The sequence below is a fragment of the Cricetulus griseus genome, chromosome 3 (assembly GCF_003668045.3).
Source record: "Cricetulus griseus strain 17A/GY chromosome 3, alternate assembly CriGri-PICRH-1.0, whole genome shotgun sequence".
NCBI lineage: Eukaryota > Metazoa > Chordata > Mammalia > Rodentia > Cricetidae > Cricetulus > Cricetulus griseus.
Genome location: NC_048596.1, coordinates 268725197 through 268744214, shown reverse-complemented (window position 1 = coordinate 268744214; position 19018 = coordinate 268725197). Strand labels below are relative to the sequence as shown.

The window sequence follows — 19018 nt, the reverse complement described above, 5'->3', positions numbered from 1 at the left end:
TGGAGAGGTGGCTCAGTGGTTAAGAGCACTGACTGCTCTTCCAGAGGTCCTGAGTTCAATTCCCGGCAACCACATGGTGGCTCACAACCACCTTGAATGAGATCTGGTGCCCTCTGCTGGCATGCAGGCAGAAGACTATACATAATAAATAAAATCTTTAAAAAAAAAAAGAAAAAGTATGTGTTGAGCTGGGCATACTTACTCAGCATTAAAATGCTGATACAGGAAGATTGGGAATTTGATGTCAGCCTGAGTGATATTGACATGCTAGTTCCATACCGGCAGATCTGTATAGCATCTCAAGAACCTATTTCATAGCCAGGCAATAGTGGCACACATGCTTAATCCCAGCACTTGGGAAGGAGGCAGATGGGTAGTTTTCTGTGAGTTCGAGGCCAGCCCGGTCTATAGAGCTAGCTCCAAGACAGCCAGAACTGTTATACAAAGGAACCCTGTCTTGACCCTGCCCCCCCAAAGAACATATTTTATTACAAAAGTTGGTAGGTAGGTGGCACGTTACATAGATGATCAGAGTTTACTTAAGTGCTAAGCAAAATGAGTTTTACCCAGAATTTGAAATACAGATGAATACTTGATTTTCTGTTCAAGAAATACTTAATATATTTCTTTGTGGTGCTATCAACTCATACTTTTCTAGATAATTATATTAGAAAATTTTGGAAGAAGTGAAGAAAAAAGTTCATAGTAATACTTTAGCTAGGTGTGTATATCCCTGTTACTTAGGAGAATGAATGGGGTAAGAAGGTCATAGATTTAACTTAGTAAGGCCCTGTCACAAGACATAGAGGGTTTGGGGGGTGCAGCCCAGTGGTAGAATGATGTCAGCCCTATGTTCAATTCTCAATAGTTAACAAAAAAAAACTGGAAAAAAATCATCCAGTTAAGAGGTATAGAGTCTAGTCTATTCAAGAAGTTTAGGCAAATTGTGAGTAAGATTATTTATTTTAGATTTTGTAAAAATTTAATTGTCTTTAAATAAAGCAATTTTCTTTTTGTAATAGAAAGTGTAGCAATAAATTGAGAGCATGGGAAGAGGGGGGAGGGAGCTACGAGAATGAGAAGGGAAGAAGAAGAAGGATGCAGAGGTCATGAGGGAGCAGAAAGGTTGAGTCAGGTGAAGATTAGAAGAAAGGATATGTGATAAGGTTTTAGTTGGGAGGTGGTAGGGGAGGAAGGGAGGGAGAAGGGAACTGGGATTGTCATGTAAAACAATCTTGTTTGTAATTCAAATAAAAAAGTAAAAAAATTAAAAAATAAAGTATAGCTATTTAGAATTTTACTTTAGGGAGGTTGAATGGAATAATCATTTAAATGTTTGGTGTGAATTTTTACAAATCCATTACTGATACTGGAATTAACTTCGTATTTTCTTAAGTTGAATCTTTAAAATAACTCTGAGACTTGGTATTTTGCAATAAAATTTCTGTGCAGTCCCCTAACAGCAATAAGCAGCACAGAGTCCAGTTGTGTGCACAGCTGGGGCTTATCTGTGTTGGTCTGGATATCCTGGGGTTCATACTGTGTGTTTGGGATAATATACTGTAGCAATGCTGCAAATGATTTCACTTTGCCTGTTAGATAGTTAGTAATCTGATGTTTTAATTCGGAAGTGATTAAACCATAATACAAACATCACAGGGTTACCTAGGAAATTACCACTTTTAAATTGCGGTGAGTGTACCAGTACCCCCCTAGATGTTAGTGTTTCAGGCACTCAAGCCAGCTGTGAGAGTAGAATACCCTTTGAGAATGTAGTTCTCATTTGTAGAGTGGCATAGCCCCAGAGGTAGGACAGACAGCACAGATATTGTAGCCTGTGCTCTGTCACAGATTGTTGTGGGTGGTGATTCATGCTGTAACACAGTTGTCATTTATAGGAAAGATTTTATAATCACAGACTCCACATCTGGCTATGTAATTTCGAACCACAGGTGTTTCAGGAACACATGAATACTTAGTCCTTAGACTGACTTTTTGCATACTACTGGGAAGTTGCTTGGGTGTGTAGCACCTTGAAGTTCTCAGTGTGAATGACTTCCAAACTGTCCTGAAAATGCACTTGGTGCCTGAGTCAGCTGTAAGGGCTGCCAGCTCTGTGTGCTGCTTCCTAGTACAGTGTGAAAGGTGGAATGTGTGTTATCTAGCATATGGTGAGTGATGTAGAGGTTTCCCTGTGTCACTGTGATGACAGCTTTTATATAATCCACATTTATATTCTAGGAAATCACATACTACCTGATGAGGATCTGGCTTCCTTTCACTGGAGTTTACTTGGTCCAGAACATCCACTCGCCTCACTGAAGGTACAGATGTTGCGTGGTTTTCCAACATTTGACAAAGTCACCAGTGTGACTTTGCTATTGCATTAACAATGCATTATGGACTTTACTGAAGAGGGGGACGTTCTGTGTGGGTAGCAGTGTCTTGTTTGTGACTCACCTTGGGATCCTCTCTGTAGTAATAAGTAACTGCTTCCTTCCTTGTTCTCAACACCTGTGTGATAGGCAGACTTACACATTCCTTCAAAATCCCCTTCAAAGAGTGTCCTGTGCCTAACTAGACAAGAAGAAATCTTTGAGCTGCAGTTTTTATTTTATTTTTTGGTTTTTCGAGACAGGGTTTCTCTGTGTAGCTTTGGAGCCTATCCTGGCACTTGCTCTGGAGACCAGGCTGACCTGGAACTCACAGAGATCCACCTGCCTCTGCCTCCCGAGTGCTGGGATTAAAGGCATGCGCCACCAACGCCCGGCTTTGAGCTGCAGCTTTTATAGATTAACATTTTTACTTAAAATACTAATTCTTTTTGATAGGTAATGTCATCTGTCACTCAGACCAACATCTTTTAGTACAGCTTGAGAATTTCATAACTTTTACCTTTCTGTGGTTACAAAATAGTCTAGTGTAATGCCTCTTGAATGCTGGGAGAATGGTTCATTTGCACTGCTTTGTTAACATAATGCTTTCTTACTCATTTATTTCCCTTTGGTTCTCTGCGTTTGTGATAGTAATGAACATCAGAAAAGAGACATTTCACCAGGGTGTTCTGAAGAGAGATTGGTGTGGGCATGAGGACAGTAGCTGGCACCTGTCAGTGACACTTGACTGGCATTATTATTTGTTAGGTGTCTTGGGAAATGCAGAGGCGGGGACTTGGACACTGTCACTTCCACCTCTGGGACCAGCTTCCCTTAGAGTCAAGGGAAAAGGTAAAGTGGGTGGTTTCCAGAGGTGTGCCACAAAATCTCAGTTCAGTTACAGTGACCCACCTGCCGTAAACAGCTGTAATTGATGTTCAGTTTCAAATATGAGTTTTTCTTTCATAGCATTATTATTGATTTCCTAAGGGAAATCTCTCAAGTAGGATTTCTTTTTTTGTTCCTTGCTGCTTGGAACCTCTTTTTCCTCTCTCATCTATGCGCTTTGAAATACTTGTTTTCACTGTAATAGTTCTTGGTTAGGATTGCCTTCAACTTTTCTTGAAAGTTAATTTCCCCTTCCTTTTAGAAACCACTTGTTTTCCTTTTGCTCTACAGAGAAAAGCTTTCCTTCTGCTGTTGGTGTCTCCTGTGTGTCTTAGCAGTGAAGTGACAGGACCTGATATCCGGGCTCTTGGGTGCTTGATGGTGGCCCATGGAGTAGAGGCTGGGCTGGGCTGGGCTGGGCTCCAAGTGCTGCACTGGGTCCTTCTAATTGGGGGGGGGTCATGGACACGTGCTGTAAGGGATTTGCGTGGGGGGATTCATGGACACTTGCTGTAAGGGATTTGCGTGGGACTTCGGAGCCCTCCCATTATATGCATAAATAGTCACGCGTTCAGCTGAGCTGCCTTTGTTTTGTGCCCCATAAGCCTAATGTGAAGAATAATTTGTAGGATTGTTGAAAAACCAGCTTAGTAAGTATATGTAATACTGAAAGAAGAGAAAAATGTTTGTCCAAATAGCCACCGTCTTGTTGACATCTTTCCATAAATTATATAGACATGTCTGTGTCTGTTTTAACTCAGACTGTTTGGAGTTGTCACAGCACTTCACCTGTGCATATTTCTTTCATCTTGCATCACTGTACCTACTACTGAGGACGTCCTCCCAGGGTATTAATTATTAATGTTACCAGGAGCAAAACTCACAGCAATTCCCCAATAGAAATTTGAGTATTAGGTCTCTCTTTCATTTTTCCTTTAAAAAACTTATCTATCCTTCTATCTATCTGTCTGTCTGTCTGTGTGGGGTTGGGAGGAAAACATGAGGGGGGTTAGGGAAGTTTTGGAGGGGAAGAAATGAGAGAAGAGTTGGATCCAAATACATTATAAGTGTATGAATATTAAATAAAGTATTTAATAAAACTTTATATTTACTATTTATATGTGTGTGTTCATACATACACTCTCATGTCTTGGAGAGGTCAAAGGACAACTTGCAGGAGTTGCTTTCTTCTTTCCATGATGTTGGAATCTGGAGATTGGATTTAGGTTGTCAGGCTTGAAGGCCAGCATGTTACCCCTGCTGAGTGTTCCTGCTGGCCCCAGTTTCAAGTTTTCCAACTAGTCAGCCAGTGCTCTAACCATTGAACCACCTCTCTATCTGTTGTTGGCCACTTTTTATGTTTAGATTTCTTTGTAGGCACTTTCTGTTTGTAGCACTGCCTTAACCATCCTAACATGGTTGGAGGAGCTGAATGGGATGATTTTTCTCCTGGAATATTACTGATATATATCCCAGCTGCTATTTAAATCTTTCTCACTTATTCAGTTACATAATTATTCTGTCTTTTGGAAATTTGAATTCTTGTTGCTTATCTCCATAAGCAACTTGTAGAATTTTAATTGATTTAAAATTGATACTAAGTTTCAAATTGAAGTTTTCTTCCCTATATTTAATTTGCACTTAACTTTGTTGTCTCCTCAGGGCTCCAGTAGAATTCTTCTGCTACTTGTTTCAGTTTGCTCTTTGCTATGTAAAACCTTTTCTCTTTTATCTCACTCTGATGTTCTCCTGCTTCCAGTTGTTAGACAGTGAATTTATTCATGTAGGGCCAACTCTCTATGAACAATAATGTAATAAATTTGATTCTGGCAAAATACACAATGTGGTGTGATAAAAGATGAAGACTCACTTTTGAGTACACAAACTGGAAATCTTTAAAAGAAACCAACACAGGAATGCTAAAAAGAAAACTCAAAATCTCGACACAGCTTCATCTTGTAAATACCTAATAAAGAACACAAATATGGTGGATAAGGATCTAGCAGTCCATCATGTGTATGGCTTAGTAAGAGCAAAGAAGCAGTGCCTGAGTGTGAGCTCTTCCTGGACTCCGGAGAAAACAGTGGTAGGAACTGAAAGTAATTAACTAAACCTTGCTTTCACATGTTTGTGTTTGGTCTTCTAGGAGTAATTGTATCTGCTACTGCTTAGCATTGAGTTATGGCCACGATGTGTATTAGCTAGGCATTTTATGTTTTTGTTTGTAGACCCGACTGGCCTGGAATTCAGCATAATCCTCCTGTTTCTGCTCACCAGGTACTGGGATTACAGGCATCAGCCACCACTGCTGGCCTAGCTACATGTTCTCAGTGGTTAACATGAGCCCTGAGAACCTAGATTTAGTATGAACGGTATTCTTTGCTCATTCTAAGTTACCCATTGAATCGTTAAGTGGGATGCTTTTTTTTAATAACTTATTTAACTTTTTATTTTATGTGCATTGGTGTGAAGGTATCAGATCCCCTGGTACTGGAGTTATAGACAATTGTGAGCTGCCATGTGGTTGCTGGGAATTGAACTCAGGTCCTCTGGAAGAGCAGTCAGTGCTCTTAACCTCTGAGCCATCTCTTCAGCCCCAAGTGGGATGCTTTTGAGTTCAAGACAATTCAAAGGCTCTTTGTTTCTGTAAAATAAATGTGGGAAGTGTGCAGCTTTAAGGAATTTGCTGCAGTTCGTTGGGACTCAGGCGTAGCTTTCTGTCCATGCTTTTTAGGTGAGGATGGGCTTCCTGTCATAATGTTAGCAAGAGAGGGCTTGCTCTTCCATGGAGTGAGTGAAGACCTCATGAGGCAACTGCTCAGACTTAGTGATAGGTCTGTGATAGGATTGGGGAGTGGAGTGCAGTACTTCTGAGAACCCTGGAGAAAGCCAGGAGGAAGGGCACAAAGGGAGGCTCCAGGCTAGTGTTTGTGTCTTCTGTGCTTACCTTGCAATGTTCTGGTTTCATTTGAAACAACAGTATAATGGCAATAACTCTTGTCCTGTCTTGTTGGGTCCATAGCTTTGGCTCTGTTTCAAACCAGGTGGGCTCCATCACTTCCTGCTCAGCACTCACCTTACTCTGAAAGTCAGAACAGTGCTGGGACAAAGTGACATTCAGTGCTGCTTTCTAATCTCTGTCCCTGCCAACCCCTCACCCAGAACAGATGGCCAGCACCATTGTTACACTGCATCCATGTTACACGGGAGGCTCCAGTGCAGTTCTGTTCCCTAGAGGATAGACTAGTCAGTATAGAGTGCTTCTATCCTTAGCACTGTGTGGGTATGTCGATTGAGTGCAGACACGGCTTTTCAAGACTGCACTTAGGTCAGAAACGGAGTGTGGACCAGCCCAACTTTGTGTGCTTACTGGCTTCTTCAAGTCTCTGGCTTAGTCCTTGTCCAGGTTGGCCTCTCTTGTTAGTCTTTTGGGATTAGCCTTTTCCTCAGTAAGACATTGCCTTTCCCATGGGCTGTGTTTAATATGGCCATCTGTATAGGATCCCCCTTACTGTCTTAATTTGATCAGGCTCAGGCACAGGCACAGGCCAGGCACAGGCCAGGCACAGGCACAGGCACAACTGGTTCCCATATCCAGCTCTCCAGGAGCCCTGACTTCCTACCTGTAACTGCTGTATAAGATGTAGAACTCACACTCAGAGCTAGGTAACCATCATAGAATATTTTTGTTAACGCTGAAAGAAACTATGTACTTACTAACACACTTCATTTCCTTGATGATAGCCTCTGCCTCTTCGTTATGAATAGAATCAGACAACGTACCATTTTTTGTGTTTGTTTCTTTCACTTGACACAATACTTTCAGGGTCGGATACTGTGGCATGTCCCAGTACCACATTCCTTCCTGGTGCTGGATGACACCCCATTGTACATAAGATTATGCCACATTTTGTTTGCTTGTCAGTCTCTTGACTTTTAGGTTCTTTATACTTTCTGGTGGTTATAAATTCTATGATAAGCCATTGGTGGTGCACAACTTTAATCCTAGCACTCAAGAGGCAGACACAGGTGGATTTCTGTGAATTTGAGGCCAGCCTGGTAGTACAAGTTCCAGGACAGCCAGGGCTATACAGAAAAACCCTGTCTCAAAAAAACAAAAACAAAAAGATTAAAAAAATAATAATAAATTCTGTTATGAACAGACTAGGACACTTCTTTATTTCTTCATTTCTCTTCATTGTCTAGGCTGTGTGCTGATTCTGTGCTTAGTGTTTTGAGAGTTCGTCATACCATTTCATGCGGTACAGTGGCTGTACAATTTCTGTCCTTCCAGCATTTAGTCACCCTTGTGGTTAATGAGGTCTTCATTTGGTTTCAGGTTGGCTTTCTCTAATGACCAATGATGTTGCTTGTTTCCCTACGCCCATCGGCCATTCCCTGCCTCCTGTGGGTGAAGGGCTACTTGGACCCTTTGGCATTTGTAAATTAAGTTATTTTTCTTCATCACTTTAAAACAGATTTTACTATATTCAGATGCAGTTCTGTTAGACACAAGATTTGCAAATGTTTTGTCCTTTTTGGTTTTGAAACAGAGTGAGTCAAGTTAGCTTCCAACTTCCCATCCTCCAGCCTCTGCCCTCTCCAGTGCTGGGATTATAAGCGTGTATCTCCATGCTGGGATTATAAGCGTGTATCTCCAGTGCTGGGATTATAAGCGTGTATCTCCATGCTGGGGTTATAAACATGTATCTCCAGTGCTGGGGTTATAAGCATGTATCTCCATGCTGGGATTATAAGCGTGTATCTCCAGTGCTGGCCCTGTTGCTGCCATTTTCTTCTTCTCAGTGGTGTCTTATAATTTCCATATCACTAACTTGGTTACATTTTGCCATTTGCCCCATTCCCACCTGCTATAGTCCTTGGGCCTCAGTGGGCCTTAGTTTAGTATAGACATCCAGGTTATACCTTTGGTCGCCCTCTTATATTCTAGTGCAGCCTCCTGTCTTTAGAGTCAAGGGCCTGGTTTTGTTTTCTAGAAGTTTCCACTTAAGGACTTAATTCTAAATAATTCTTTGTGCTACTGTGACCGTTTACCTCAGCACTGGAACAACACCTAGGGCGCTCCTGATGAAGCAGTATGCCTCCGCCACCCCCATCATCCATCTCACCTTCCTCCCATGCTCTGTCCCTGGAGGGTACAATGGTTCTGTTCTTAGAGAAAAGGGGGAAGTCATTGTGGACATAGGTCTAAATTAAAGAAAGGGCCAGTGAACCCATTGTCAAAATGTCCTTTCTGATCACAATTGCAGCTAGAATTTCTATATACATTGATTAAAAAATCATATGGACCTTTAAAAGGACTGAAAATAGCAACCACTGTTACCCTCCCCTTTTTTTCCTCTTGTGTTGGGGGTTTAAGCCCAGGACTTCAAGTATATAGACAAGTCCTCTACCACTGAGCTATTTTTTCCCAGCCCCCAGTATAATTTTCTTTTACTCCCTCCCTCCCTCCCTCCTCCCTCCCTCCCTCCCTCCTCCCTCCCTCCCTCCCTCCTTTCTTTCTTTCTTTCTTTCTTTCTTTCTTGTTTTTGAAACAGGGTTTCTCTATGTAGCTTTGGAGCCTGTCCTGGAACTCACTTTGTAGACCAGGCTGGGATTAAAGGTGTGTGTCACCACCAGCTGGCATACAATTTTCAATATGAAGAACAAAGTAGGATGACTTAATATTGTCAAATTTCAAGACTAAAGCTACCACTGTCAGCCAGGATCAGTGGAACAAAACAGTCCAGAAATAACACACACACACACACACACACACACACACACACACACACACACACACACACATATATATATATGGTCAGTTATTTTCATCAGAAGTTCCAAGGTAACTAATGAGGTGAAGACCATCTTTATAACAAATGAATATTCATGTGCAAAAATGAGAATATTAACATTAGAAGAAAGTAGCTGGACGGTGATAGTGCATGCCTTTAATCCCAGCACTTGGGAGGCAAAGGCAGGTGGATCTCTGAGTTCGAGGCCAGCCTGGACAAAGAGTTACAGGACAGCAAAGACTTAAACATAGAGAAATCCTGTCTCGAAAAACAAACAAACAAAAAGCACACACACACCACCACCACCACCATCCAAATTGGAAGAAAATCTTTATAACTATCAGTTGCACAGACTTAGTTAAGAGAATGAAAAACAACCACACCAAGAGTAAATGTTTGCAAAACAGAATGTGTCTAATAAAGGATTTGCATCCAGTATACAAGGAGAATGACACGAGAGTCAGATAACCAGACATTTTACAGAATGCTCAGAGGGTACACAAGAGGAACTGCAGTGCCATTGGATGGCACAATTTAAGGCAATCATGGCCACTTCTGACCCAGTACGGTGGGTGACTGGGGGACAGTGTCAAGCAGTTGCAGCTCTGGGGCTGTGGAGTGGGACAGTATGGTGGCTTCTTAGAAGTCGGAATCCCAGCAGTCTCATTCCTGAGCATTTATGCTGGAGAAATACAAATTCACACAGACTCCTACCCGAATGTTCAGAGTAGCTTATTACTGCCTCAGCCTAGAGATAATTCTTACTAAAAGATAATGGGTGGATAAACAGCCACAAAAGGAGCACAGTTAGATCTTGGTAATATACACACAGATCCCACCAGCGTTCTCTGCAGATCCAAAGGAAATAGATGTGGTTGCATTCTTGTGAATCTGTAGAGAAGACAACTGGAGTGGCAAGAAGCAGATCAGTAGTCGGTTGGGCTGCTTTGGAATGGCCTAGAAGCATTCAGACTCATCAAAGCAGGAGGACTGCAGTTTCTTACAACATACAAATATTTAATGTAAAACTTGAAAATATGGATGCTGTTACGTAATCTCTAATAGCACATTTTAATATTTCCCAAAACAAAACACTAAAGGAATACTTAGCAGCAAGAGAATTGATACAAAACTGCAGTCCTTTCAAACAAAACAAACACATGGCAGGATTTTAATTTTGCCTCATACATTCAGTATTTGGATTTTTAAAACTGTTAGGTTTTCTGAACACCTTTGTAAAAAAATGTTTAATAAAAGTTACAAACTGTTGTTTCCCATGAAATTAATATACCATGAAGTCCAGCATTGTGGCATCAAGTGTGCCCATTTTCTACTTTAATAGCAACTTAAACAGTTTAAAGAGCACTTAATTAACATTTTTACTAAAGCCAGATATCTTGCTGATTTGTGTTGATTGGGAAAAACTTGTATAATAATTGCTCTCCTCATCCACATACCAACATATACACGGAATCTAGTGAGCCACAAAGTTATTTACTGTTTCACAGGCTTCAATTTGTAAACAGCTTTGTTTTTCTGATTTCTGCCTAAATAATGAAAAGTATGCAAATGGCTAAAAATCATATATTCTAGACAAGGAGAAATGCTCATATGAATGGTGCCTTTTTCCTGAGCCCCAAGTGCTGACATTTCCTTGTGTTTCTCCTTTTCTTTTCTTTTCTTTTCTTTTTTTGTTTTGGTTTTGCGAGACAGGGTTTTTCTGTGTAGCTTTGGTGCCTATCCTGGCACTCGCTCTGGAGACCAGGCTGGGGCCTTGAACTCACAGCGTTCCGCCTGCCTCTGCCTCCCGAGTGCTGGGATTAAAGGCGTGCACCACCAACGCCCGGCGTGTTTCTCATTTTCAACCAAGTTTCTTCGAGCTCCCAGGCTGAGGCACTCGTTCTTTGTGTTAACAGTTCGGTATATAAATGTGCTCCTCTGTTTTGTGGCCAGCCTAATGTTGAAGTTCTTTTTCCTTAAGATGCAACATGGACATGAGTGATAGTCTGGTAGCATGCTGCCGGACCCAAACAATGGATGGCATTCTGTTTGAGTGTACATTGCAAGGTCTCATACATAGGATAAATGGGCATCCACAGTTGTTAAATGTAAAAGTAAAATAAAGAAAAGAAAAATTTTGTAGAAGAGTTTTAAGCCGGGCGGTGGTGGTGAACGCCTTTATCCCAGCACTTGGGAGACAGAGGCAGGTGGATGTAATTTGAAGAAGTGTTTTGAAGCAGTGAGGATTGGTGGCACACACTTGTAATGAGGTAGCAAGAGCATGAGTTTGAGGATAGATAAGGCTATGTATTGAGAGGGCTGTATAGTTTTAGGTTAGCCTGAGTTACATTGTGAGATCCTGTCTCTAAAAGGGGGTGTGGAAGGAGTGTCACCCAGCATAAAGGTACATATAGTTGGGAAAGTGTCCATTTTCTTTGTCTTAACACACACAAAGAAATCCTACTCTGGATGAAGTGTTGAGACCACTTAGATTTGAGACAGTGTCTGTCTGAAAGTGGAGTAGAGTGCAGTGATTGACCTCATGAAGAAAGTCATTCTGATTAAAACAAAATTGCTGTCTCAATGTCTGACATCAGAAGCAGTGCATTGATTTCCCCTAGGGCTTTGTGGAAAGCAGCTCCCTATAAGCTTCATGTGCAGTGGGAGCTAGCTGAGGAGACTGGCCCTGAACCTCACCCCGCCCACAAGCATTTTATTTGTATCGTGTGGAAGTGAAACTACCAAGTTATTCTTTCTAATAATGAGCTTTAGAAAGCTTTGGGAGATTTTTTTTTTTTTTGTTAATGATATTCATGAGTCTTAGGTTATAATGGAAATATCTGAATGCTGTGGTATGGTGTGCTTAACCTAACAACTGGAATATATTATGTGACATTATTTAAATAGGTAGCTTAAATAATATAAACCCAGAGAGATATTGGGGTTCACGCTGAAGATCAGAGAAGCAAAGCAGCCAAGCCACTAGAGAGCTCTTAGCTCTGCCAAGGCTGGGTCAGTCCTGCCCTCAATGTGGCCGGAAAGTAATTGCCGGCTCTGAGACCCTATTCCTGTTTTATATACCTCTCCAGTGCTGGGATTAAAGGCGTGCACCACCACTGCCCAGTTTCTTTGGCCAACAAGTATGGCTGTTGGGATTAAAGGTGTGTACCATCACTGCCTGGCCTTTATGGCTGTGGCTAGCTTTGCTTTCTTATCTTTAGGCAAGCTTTATTAGATCATAAATTATATATCTCCACAATTCCCCTTTTCTGTTTAATACAAAAAAGGCTAAAACTAATATAAGAAGAACCATGTACAGTAAGTACAATAACTATAAATCAACAATGTCTAGTCCATTTGCATTTGACAAATTCAGAGAAAATATTCCATAATCTACACTATTTTGGTGAGTCCAAACTCTTGTACCTAATTTACTTTCTATTTTAATTTGCTTTGTCAAATTATCTTTTACATTGTACACTTCTTTAGTGGGTTTCTTACCTGAGTCTGGTAAACAAGGAAAACAATAACTACACTAGCTAGTCTTTGTTATTCTTTTGTTTAAAAAGAAGAAAAGAGAAATGCTGAGACATGAGACATGTTGATTATAAGTTTATTATAAGGCCCGGCAGAGTAGGGAGACTAAGAAAAGGAAAGGAACAGAGTAAATGGCTGACCGCCATGGCTGGTTGCCATAGAGAGAGAGCATAGGTGAGAGAGAGAGTAGAGAGGAAGCAAAGAGGAAGCAAAGAGGAAGCAGAGAGAGAGTAAATGGGCAGGGATCTGCCTTTTTAAAGGGGTCCTCTGCACCTGCGTGCAGACTTAGTTCCCATGGAACCTTCGGCTGACCAGGGTACTGCCCGTTCCATCAGGTAACATGGGCAGGCCAGCATAATGCCTGAACCTTCAACTCCCCTCAGAGACCTGAGAAGGAAATAATATTAACTGAGTAAGCAGGAAGTGTGAGAAAGCAACTTTTAAAAAATGTAAAAAATGACAAAAACAGTTGGCTGCCTAGGCAGTCATCCAAGGTTCTTCTGCAACATTGGGGCATCCGTCTTTGTCCTGTAGGCCTAGCATATTCAACAGACTTTTCTGTGAAGCAGTATTTTTGAAGGACTGTCCTGCTTTGTCTCGGCAAAGTATGGCAGTCACTCTTCTTGTGTGTCCTGCTTGTCCAATTTGTACAGCATACTGTCAAGGCAAGGGCACTTTCTTGCCCAGTGACTTACTTTTGCCACAAAGAAAGTAAACTCCATGTGGCGTTTCTTCAGTGCCCATCGTCTTCTCTGAAGTAGATTGGTGCTGCCAAGAGCAGATGTGTCTCATTGTCATTAAAAAAAAAACAAAACAAAACACCTGTATTATTAAAACATCTTAAATGCCATATTCTGTAGATCTCTAAAGTGTTTGAAGATGACCTGTCTTTCTAAAATATATCTTTGACCTTGAAAACATATCTAATGTGACTACAAGTTTGATTGTAACAGGTGACCAAAAGCCACCCACCCCACCTCTTGGGAATGTGGGCATCATGTTCTTAAATTTGCTTTCTGCTGTATGGGGGCACTGGCATCTTTAGGTGATCCTGAAAAAAAAAAAATTTTTGGGTTAATTGTCAAGTCCTGTGAGAGAGATAACTGTTATTTTTGTCCAGTCTGCGTAATGTGAGAGTGCCCAGCGTGTCTCAAGTCCTGGCTAGAGTAGTCTGTGAGGCTGGATCATCTCAGCTGGCCACCTCGACTTTATTATCATCTGTAGGGTTACAAGTTCTTTTTGGAGACTTCAGAGATTGCATTAGGTCAGCTTATTCCTTTTCTTTGTAATTTTTTCTGGGTAGTTCTCCCTTCTTCTTTAGATGGTTATTTGTCCAAAAAGGTCTTTTAATTCCTCAAGATGGTTGTTTTATTTTTCTGGAACAACGACAACAAAACCCTTCCCCAACCCTAACTTAGGGGAGGTTCCTAATCCATTCTTTATCAATTTTGATTTATGGTTTCTCCTGAAATTTTTGTTTCATCTTCTAAAGCTCTTCTACCATCCAGAGCAGTATGGTTCCTTACAATAGGCATTAGGTTCTTTAATTCCTCTGGGAAGGAGTTTCATCCATAACGACAGGAAATGACTGAACCAAATTTGGCATGGGGTCTTCGAGAGGTCTCTTAAGGAGTTTCCCCGACAGCAAAGGGTTACCTTGAATGCCTCTTGTTGGTCTACATTCATTATTCCAATGCCTTCCCTTGCTACACCTTCTGCAGAATCTAGAAGGGAGGGGTGTTCTGTTTGGCTTATGCTTAGACAAAGCATTGTTTCTAGGAACACCCTGTTTACAGTCCCTTTTAAGGTGACTTTGTTTGCTTTTAAAGGCCTAATTATCCTTTTTTCATGGAGAATTAGCATTTTCAGAAGCCAGAGATTCAGTTATTATTTGCCCAGCTTCTGAATCTGGTACCATTCTATTCACTGCTGATGTCAATCTCTGTAAGAAATCCACGAGGGCTTCCTTTGGGCCCTGTATAACTTTAGTAAATGACTCAATTTTCTTTCCTACTTCTCCAATTCCATCCCAAGCATTCAGAGCTGCTCAGTGACATAAAGCCAGGGGGTGCCCATCATATAGAGAGTGCCTTTCTAGAGTAGCATAATCTCCTTCTTCAAGAATTTGATCTTGGGAGATTTCCATCCCTTTGACTTCACATCGCTGTTCAGTATTCTTAGCCTCTTCTTTGAACCCCATTGTAATTGTGGACCAGGCTCTAAGACAGCATTAACCAAGTCTATCCAGTCTTTAGGGATAATTCTGTTACAAACTGACCATGAGTTTAACATCTGCTTTACAAATGATGAATGCATGCCACATGAGATTGCTGCTTCCTTGAACGTCTTTAAAGCTAACACTGGCACAGGAGTCCAGTTAGCTCTTATAGAGCCTGTATCATTTGACAATTTGTGTAAGGTGATTAGATATATTAAGGTTGGCTGCCTGAAAACCTTGGGCTGTTTGTTCCTCTCTAACCTTACAGTGCAGTGCTGAAATTGGTTCTCCATTAAATCCCTCTGTCTGTATTTGATTATCTCTATGATCTGCTTTAATAAGTTTTACTAAGGCCTGTATCTTGGCACTCATATCAACCAGGTTTTCTAGAGATAACCAAGAACTATCAAACCAACAACAAAGATTATCAAACTGATAATTAACAGTATGTCAATTCTGGTTATGTTGATCATCCCTTCATTTAATTGTTACATTTTTAAATCATGCATTGTGTAATCATACAAAGACCTAACTCTCCTTTTTTTTTTTTTTTTTTAATGTGGGAAAAATCTCTCTTTTGACTAATTCCTTTCTTTAAGAACTCCCAATTGTTGGGCTGGAGAAATGGCTCAGGTTAAGAGCAGGGACTGCTCTTCCAAAGGTCCTGAGTTCAGTTCCCAGCAACCACATGGTGGCCCACAACCATCCATTATGAGATCTGGTGCCCTCTTCTGATGTGCAGATATACATGGAAGCAGAATGTTGTATACATAATAAATAAAATCTTTTAAAAAAAAATTCCCAATTGTCTTACCAAATCTGCCGACAATGTTAGTGAACGGTGTGAGGGGGTAGCATGTCTGATCAGAGACCTAGCTTGAGGCCATGAGCTGAGAGTGGCAGTTCCAGGGTTTGTGGGAAAGCAGAGGGGGTGAGGTGGGTGCTGGCACTGTTAGTCTTATTTGTTCAAAAAACTGCATGTGGGGTTGTGTGGGGGGGAAGTGGCGGATGCTGCCTGGCAAAGCCAGCTGGTCTAGGGCATATAAGTCCTGTGGTGTTTGGAGCCCAGGTGTTTCTGGAGTTTGGGTGGCAGCTAAAGACTATTTAGAGAGGCTGCAACAGGAAAATCCCAATCTTGATCAAAGACTTGGGAAAAAAACTAAAAACCAAAAGGAAACCTCACTGGCTGGGCAGAGACTCCAGGGGGAGCCCTGTTTGCAGCTCTGAAGCTCTGCCCGGGCCATGGCTCTTTGGTGAGTTTATATTTTTCTTACTACAAATATGAATTTAGAGCTGTGCCACGTAGTTGACATTGGGGCTACAAGGGTTATATGTAGTGCTTCCGAAACAGGTGGTATTAATTGTCGTTATAGTGTATTGTTTCGTAGCTTCCTTGAGATGTCCCAAAATTGGTGATCATAAAGAATCAGGCTCTCTGGCTGTAGAGCCTGCTCCCTTCTAAGATCCTCTAAGAACCCCATGATGTAGTTGCTAGAAACTGCCATGCATTCCTGTAGTGTGAATACCATTCTTCACTGGCTGTCACCTTATGGGTATCTTTACATCCACCCCTAGGAAAACTGAAAGCATTCCTGGGGCTGCCAGCTGCTTGGTGGTACAAATGGCATAGGCACAGTGTCTGTAAGGAATGCAGTCAGCCAGTGCCCACACCACCTACCCATCCCTGGTGCTTGGGCCTCCTGGAGAATTTTTTTTTAATTCAAATTAAATGTTGTATTATTTACCTTCTATTGCTGTGATAGAATGAATACCTTGACAAAAAGCAACTCTGGGGGAGAAGGGTTAGAGGAGATAGAGTCCATCATGGCTTGGAAGGCATGGCAGCAAGACCATGAGGCTGGCTGATCATATTTCAGCCTTACACAGGCAGCAGAGAGAGAACAGAGGTCAAGTGAGGCAATAAAATCAAGCCTGTTCCCAGTGCTAATACTTCTCTTAGTCAGGCTCCACCTCCTAAGATTCTCTAACCCTCCCAAACAGTACCAGCCACTGGGGACCAAGTATTTAAACATATAAGCTCTCTCTCTCTCTCTCTCTCTCTCTCTCTCTCTCTCTCTCTGTGTGTGTGTGTGGGGGGGGAGCTGGGGGGTGTACACGATCGTGCATGTAGGAAGGGGGCAATTCATATTCAAAAAGAGGTCAAAGGACAGTTTATGTTGAGTGGCATAGGGACTGGGGTGTCTTGTCTGCTGATTCATTGACTATAATCTGTCATTTGGGGCTACTCTGGCAGGTCTCTGTGTTATAACTACCTGTCATAGGTGTATGGAAGATTATTACAGCACAAAGTTTTCAGTAGGCAATGGTTCATTTTGGGAAAACATAATGCTGAAAATGAAAATTCATATTGTGAGATTCCCCAGCTCCATCCCTCTAGCTGCCCTGGAACTCTGTACAGGCTAGCCTTGAACTCAGAGATTTCTTGTCTCTGCCTCCTGAATGCTGGGATTAAAGGTGTGTGCCATCACCCCCGGCTCACATGAGAATTTTATGTTCAGGTAATTATCATTTTTATCAAAATAATATTACCTATTATTTAGCTGTCTTGCCTGGAAGCATAGGGTGGGTAAAATCCTGTGGCTCTTTTATACCTCCCTCTTTTTTTGAGCAAAGCAAGTGATTTACAGTGAAATCCTTCACAATTTCATGACAAAGGAACTTGACCATCAACAGTTTTTAATGAAGCAGAAATCATCACTCTCTGCAGAAGCAGAATAGTTGTTTCCAACTTCAGGGTTGCTGGTGTTTATTTGGCCTTTGTTTTTTCCTAACCTTATGTTTTAAGGTAAACACTTAGCCACCGTAAAGATTGTGGGCATGCTTCTGTACCATCTGTTTAGGTCAGGACCCTTGAGGCAGCAGCCTCAGGGGTGGCAAGTGACATCGAGGAGGCCTTAGGCATCAGCCACGGGGCTGGCTGCCTTTGCTCCTGAAAGAGGCAACCAGGAAACCATTTTATATGTAGTGACTTCTGTTCTTGCCATCTTGAGTTACCGTCTTTCATGTATAAAGCCATCTAAAATAACCAGCATTTCAGATACTGTGTAAGCATGGGGAGATAGTCATTAGTGGTGTGTCTGGTATTTGAGTGGCCAGCTAGCCACAGACACCTGTAGGGTTGATGCAGTGGACTATAGGTTGAAGCCAGGCCATCAGGATGCTCTCCCCAGCCCCCCAGCCCACATACTGCTCTTCGTGATGGACACTCAGCTGTGAGCAAGGTGCCCAAGTGTCTGTTCGCAGGAACATAGGAGTTGAGGTGGTGTGAATTAGCTTTCTGTCCTGGCTTCACTTCCCTGGCTGCCTTGGGGACCCCTTACTTGCCTTATCCTGGGGTTGTTGAAGCATCCTATAGGAGGCAGAGCATGGCGCCTTCCACCTAGAGTGGTGCCAAGCAAGCACTTTCACCCCTCTGCATGTCTGCTGGGAGCATGGGTGGCAGTAGTCCTTTGTCGTCCCCCCCCCCCACACACACACATGGGCTTTAGGCTTCTTGGAATGTCAGCATCAGAAAACACTTCAGTCACACTGGTGAGCCCTCATGTTATTTTCCCTGAACCAGAGCCTACAAATCAAAGAGTTCTGCTCTTATGGGTGCAAAACAGTGATCCACATGGTAAATTCCACATGTTCTAAGGGGGGAAACACAGTGCCACATACATACATACATACATACATACATACATACATACATACATACATACATTCTCTGATATATATATATATATATATATATATATATATATATATATATATATGAAATTTAATGCAGCTTTGGGCATCTGGAAATTTTCGTAGTAATTTCAAAGTATAGATGCATATATTTCCCATTTTATTTATTAAGGTTAAACTTTTCTTAAATTATTCCCTTCCCCATACACGTATGCACCTCTGGTTTTAAAAACACAAATATTATGTCAGTGTTGGAGAGCCTAGAAGTTCAAATGGGTCTCACTGGGTTAAAATCAAGATATAATAGGCTGTACTCATCTGCAGTCTTCGGAGTGAATTCTCCCTGGACTTTTCCAGCAGCTGCTCACATTCTTTGGCGTTTGGCTCCATTCTCTGTGATCAAACATAGCAATGGCATATCTTGTCTTTCTCGTGCCACCTCACAGACAGCGTTCTCACGAACACACAGGACCGTATGATTACACTCTGCCCATCCACACAATATAGGA

The 19018-nt window shown here is 41.7% G+C and overlaps 1 protein-coding gene across 3 annotated transcripts in view; it reads left to right on the top strand.

The window, feature by feature from the left end:
* Nucleotides 1-19018, top strand: part of Fam120a (family with sequence similarity 120A) — a 97460-nt gene that overhangs the window by 22006 nt on the left and 56436 nt on the right. For all 3 annotated transcript variants that reach the window (XM_027409975.2, XM_027409973.2, XM_027409974.2), the window contains exon 3: nt 2242-2324. In XM_027409975.2, the coding sequence (XP_027265776.1) occupies nt 2242-2324 (83 nt within the window). The remainder of the gene's footprint in view (nt 1-2241; nt 2325-19018) is intronic.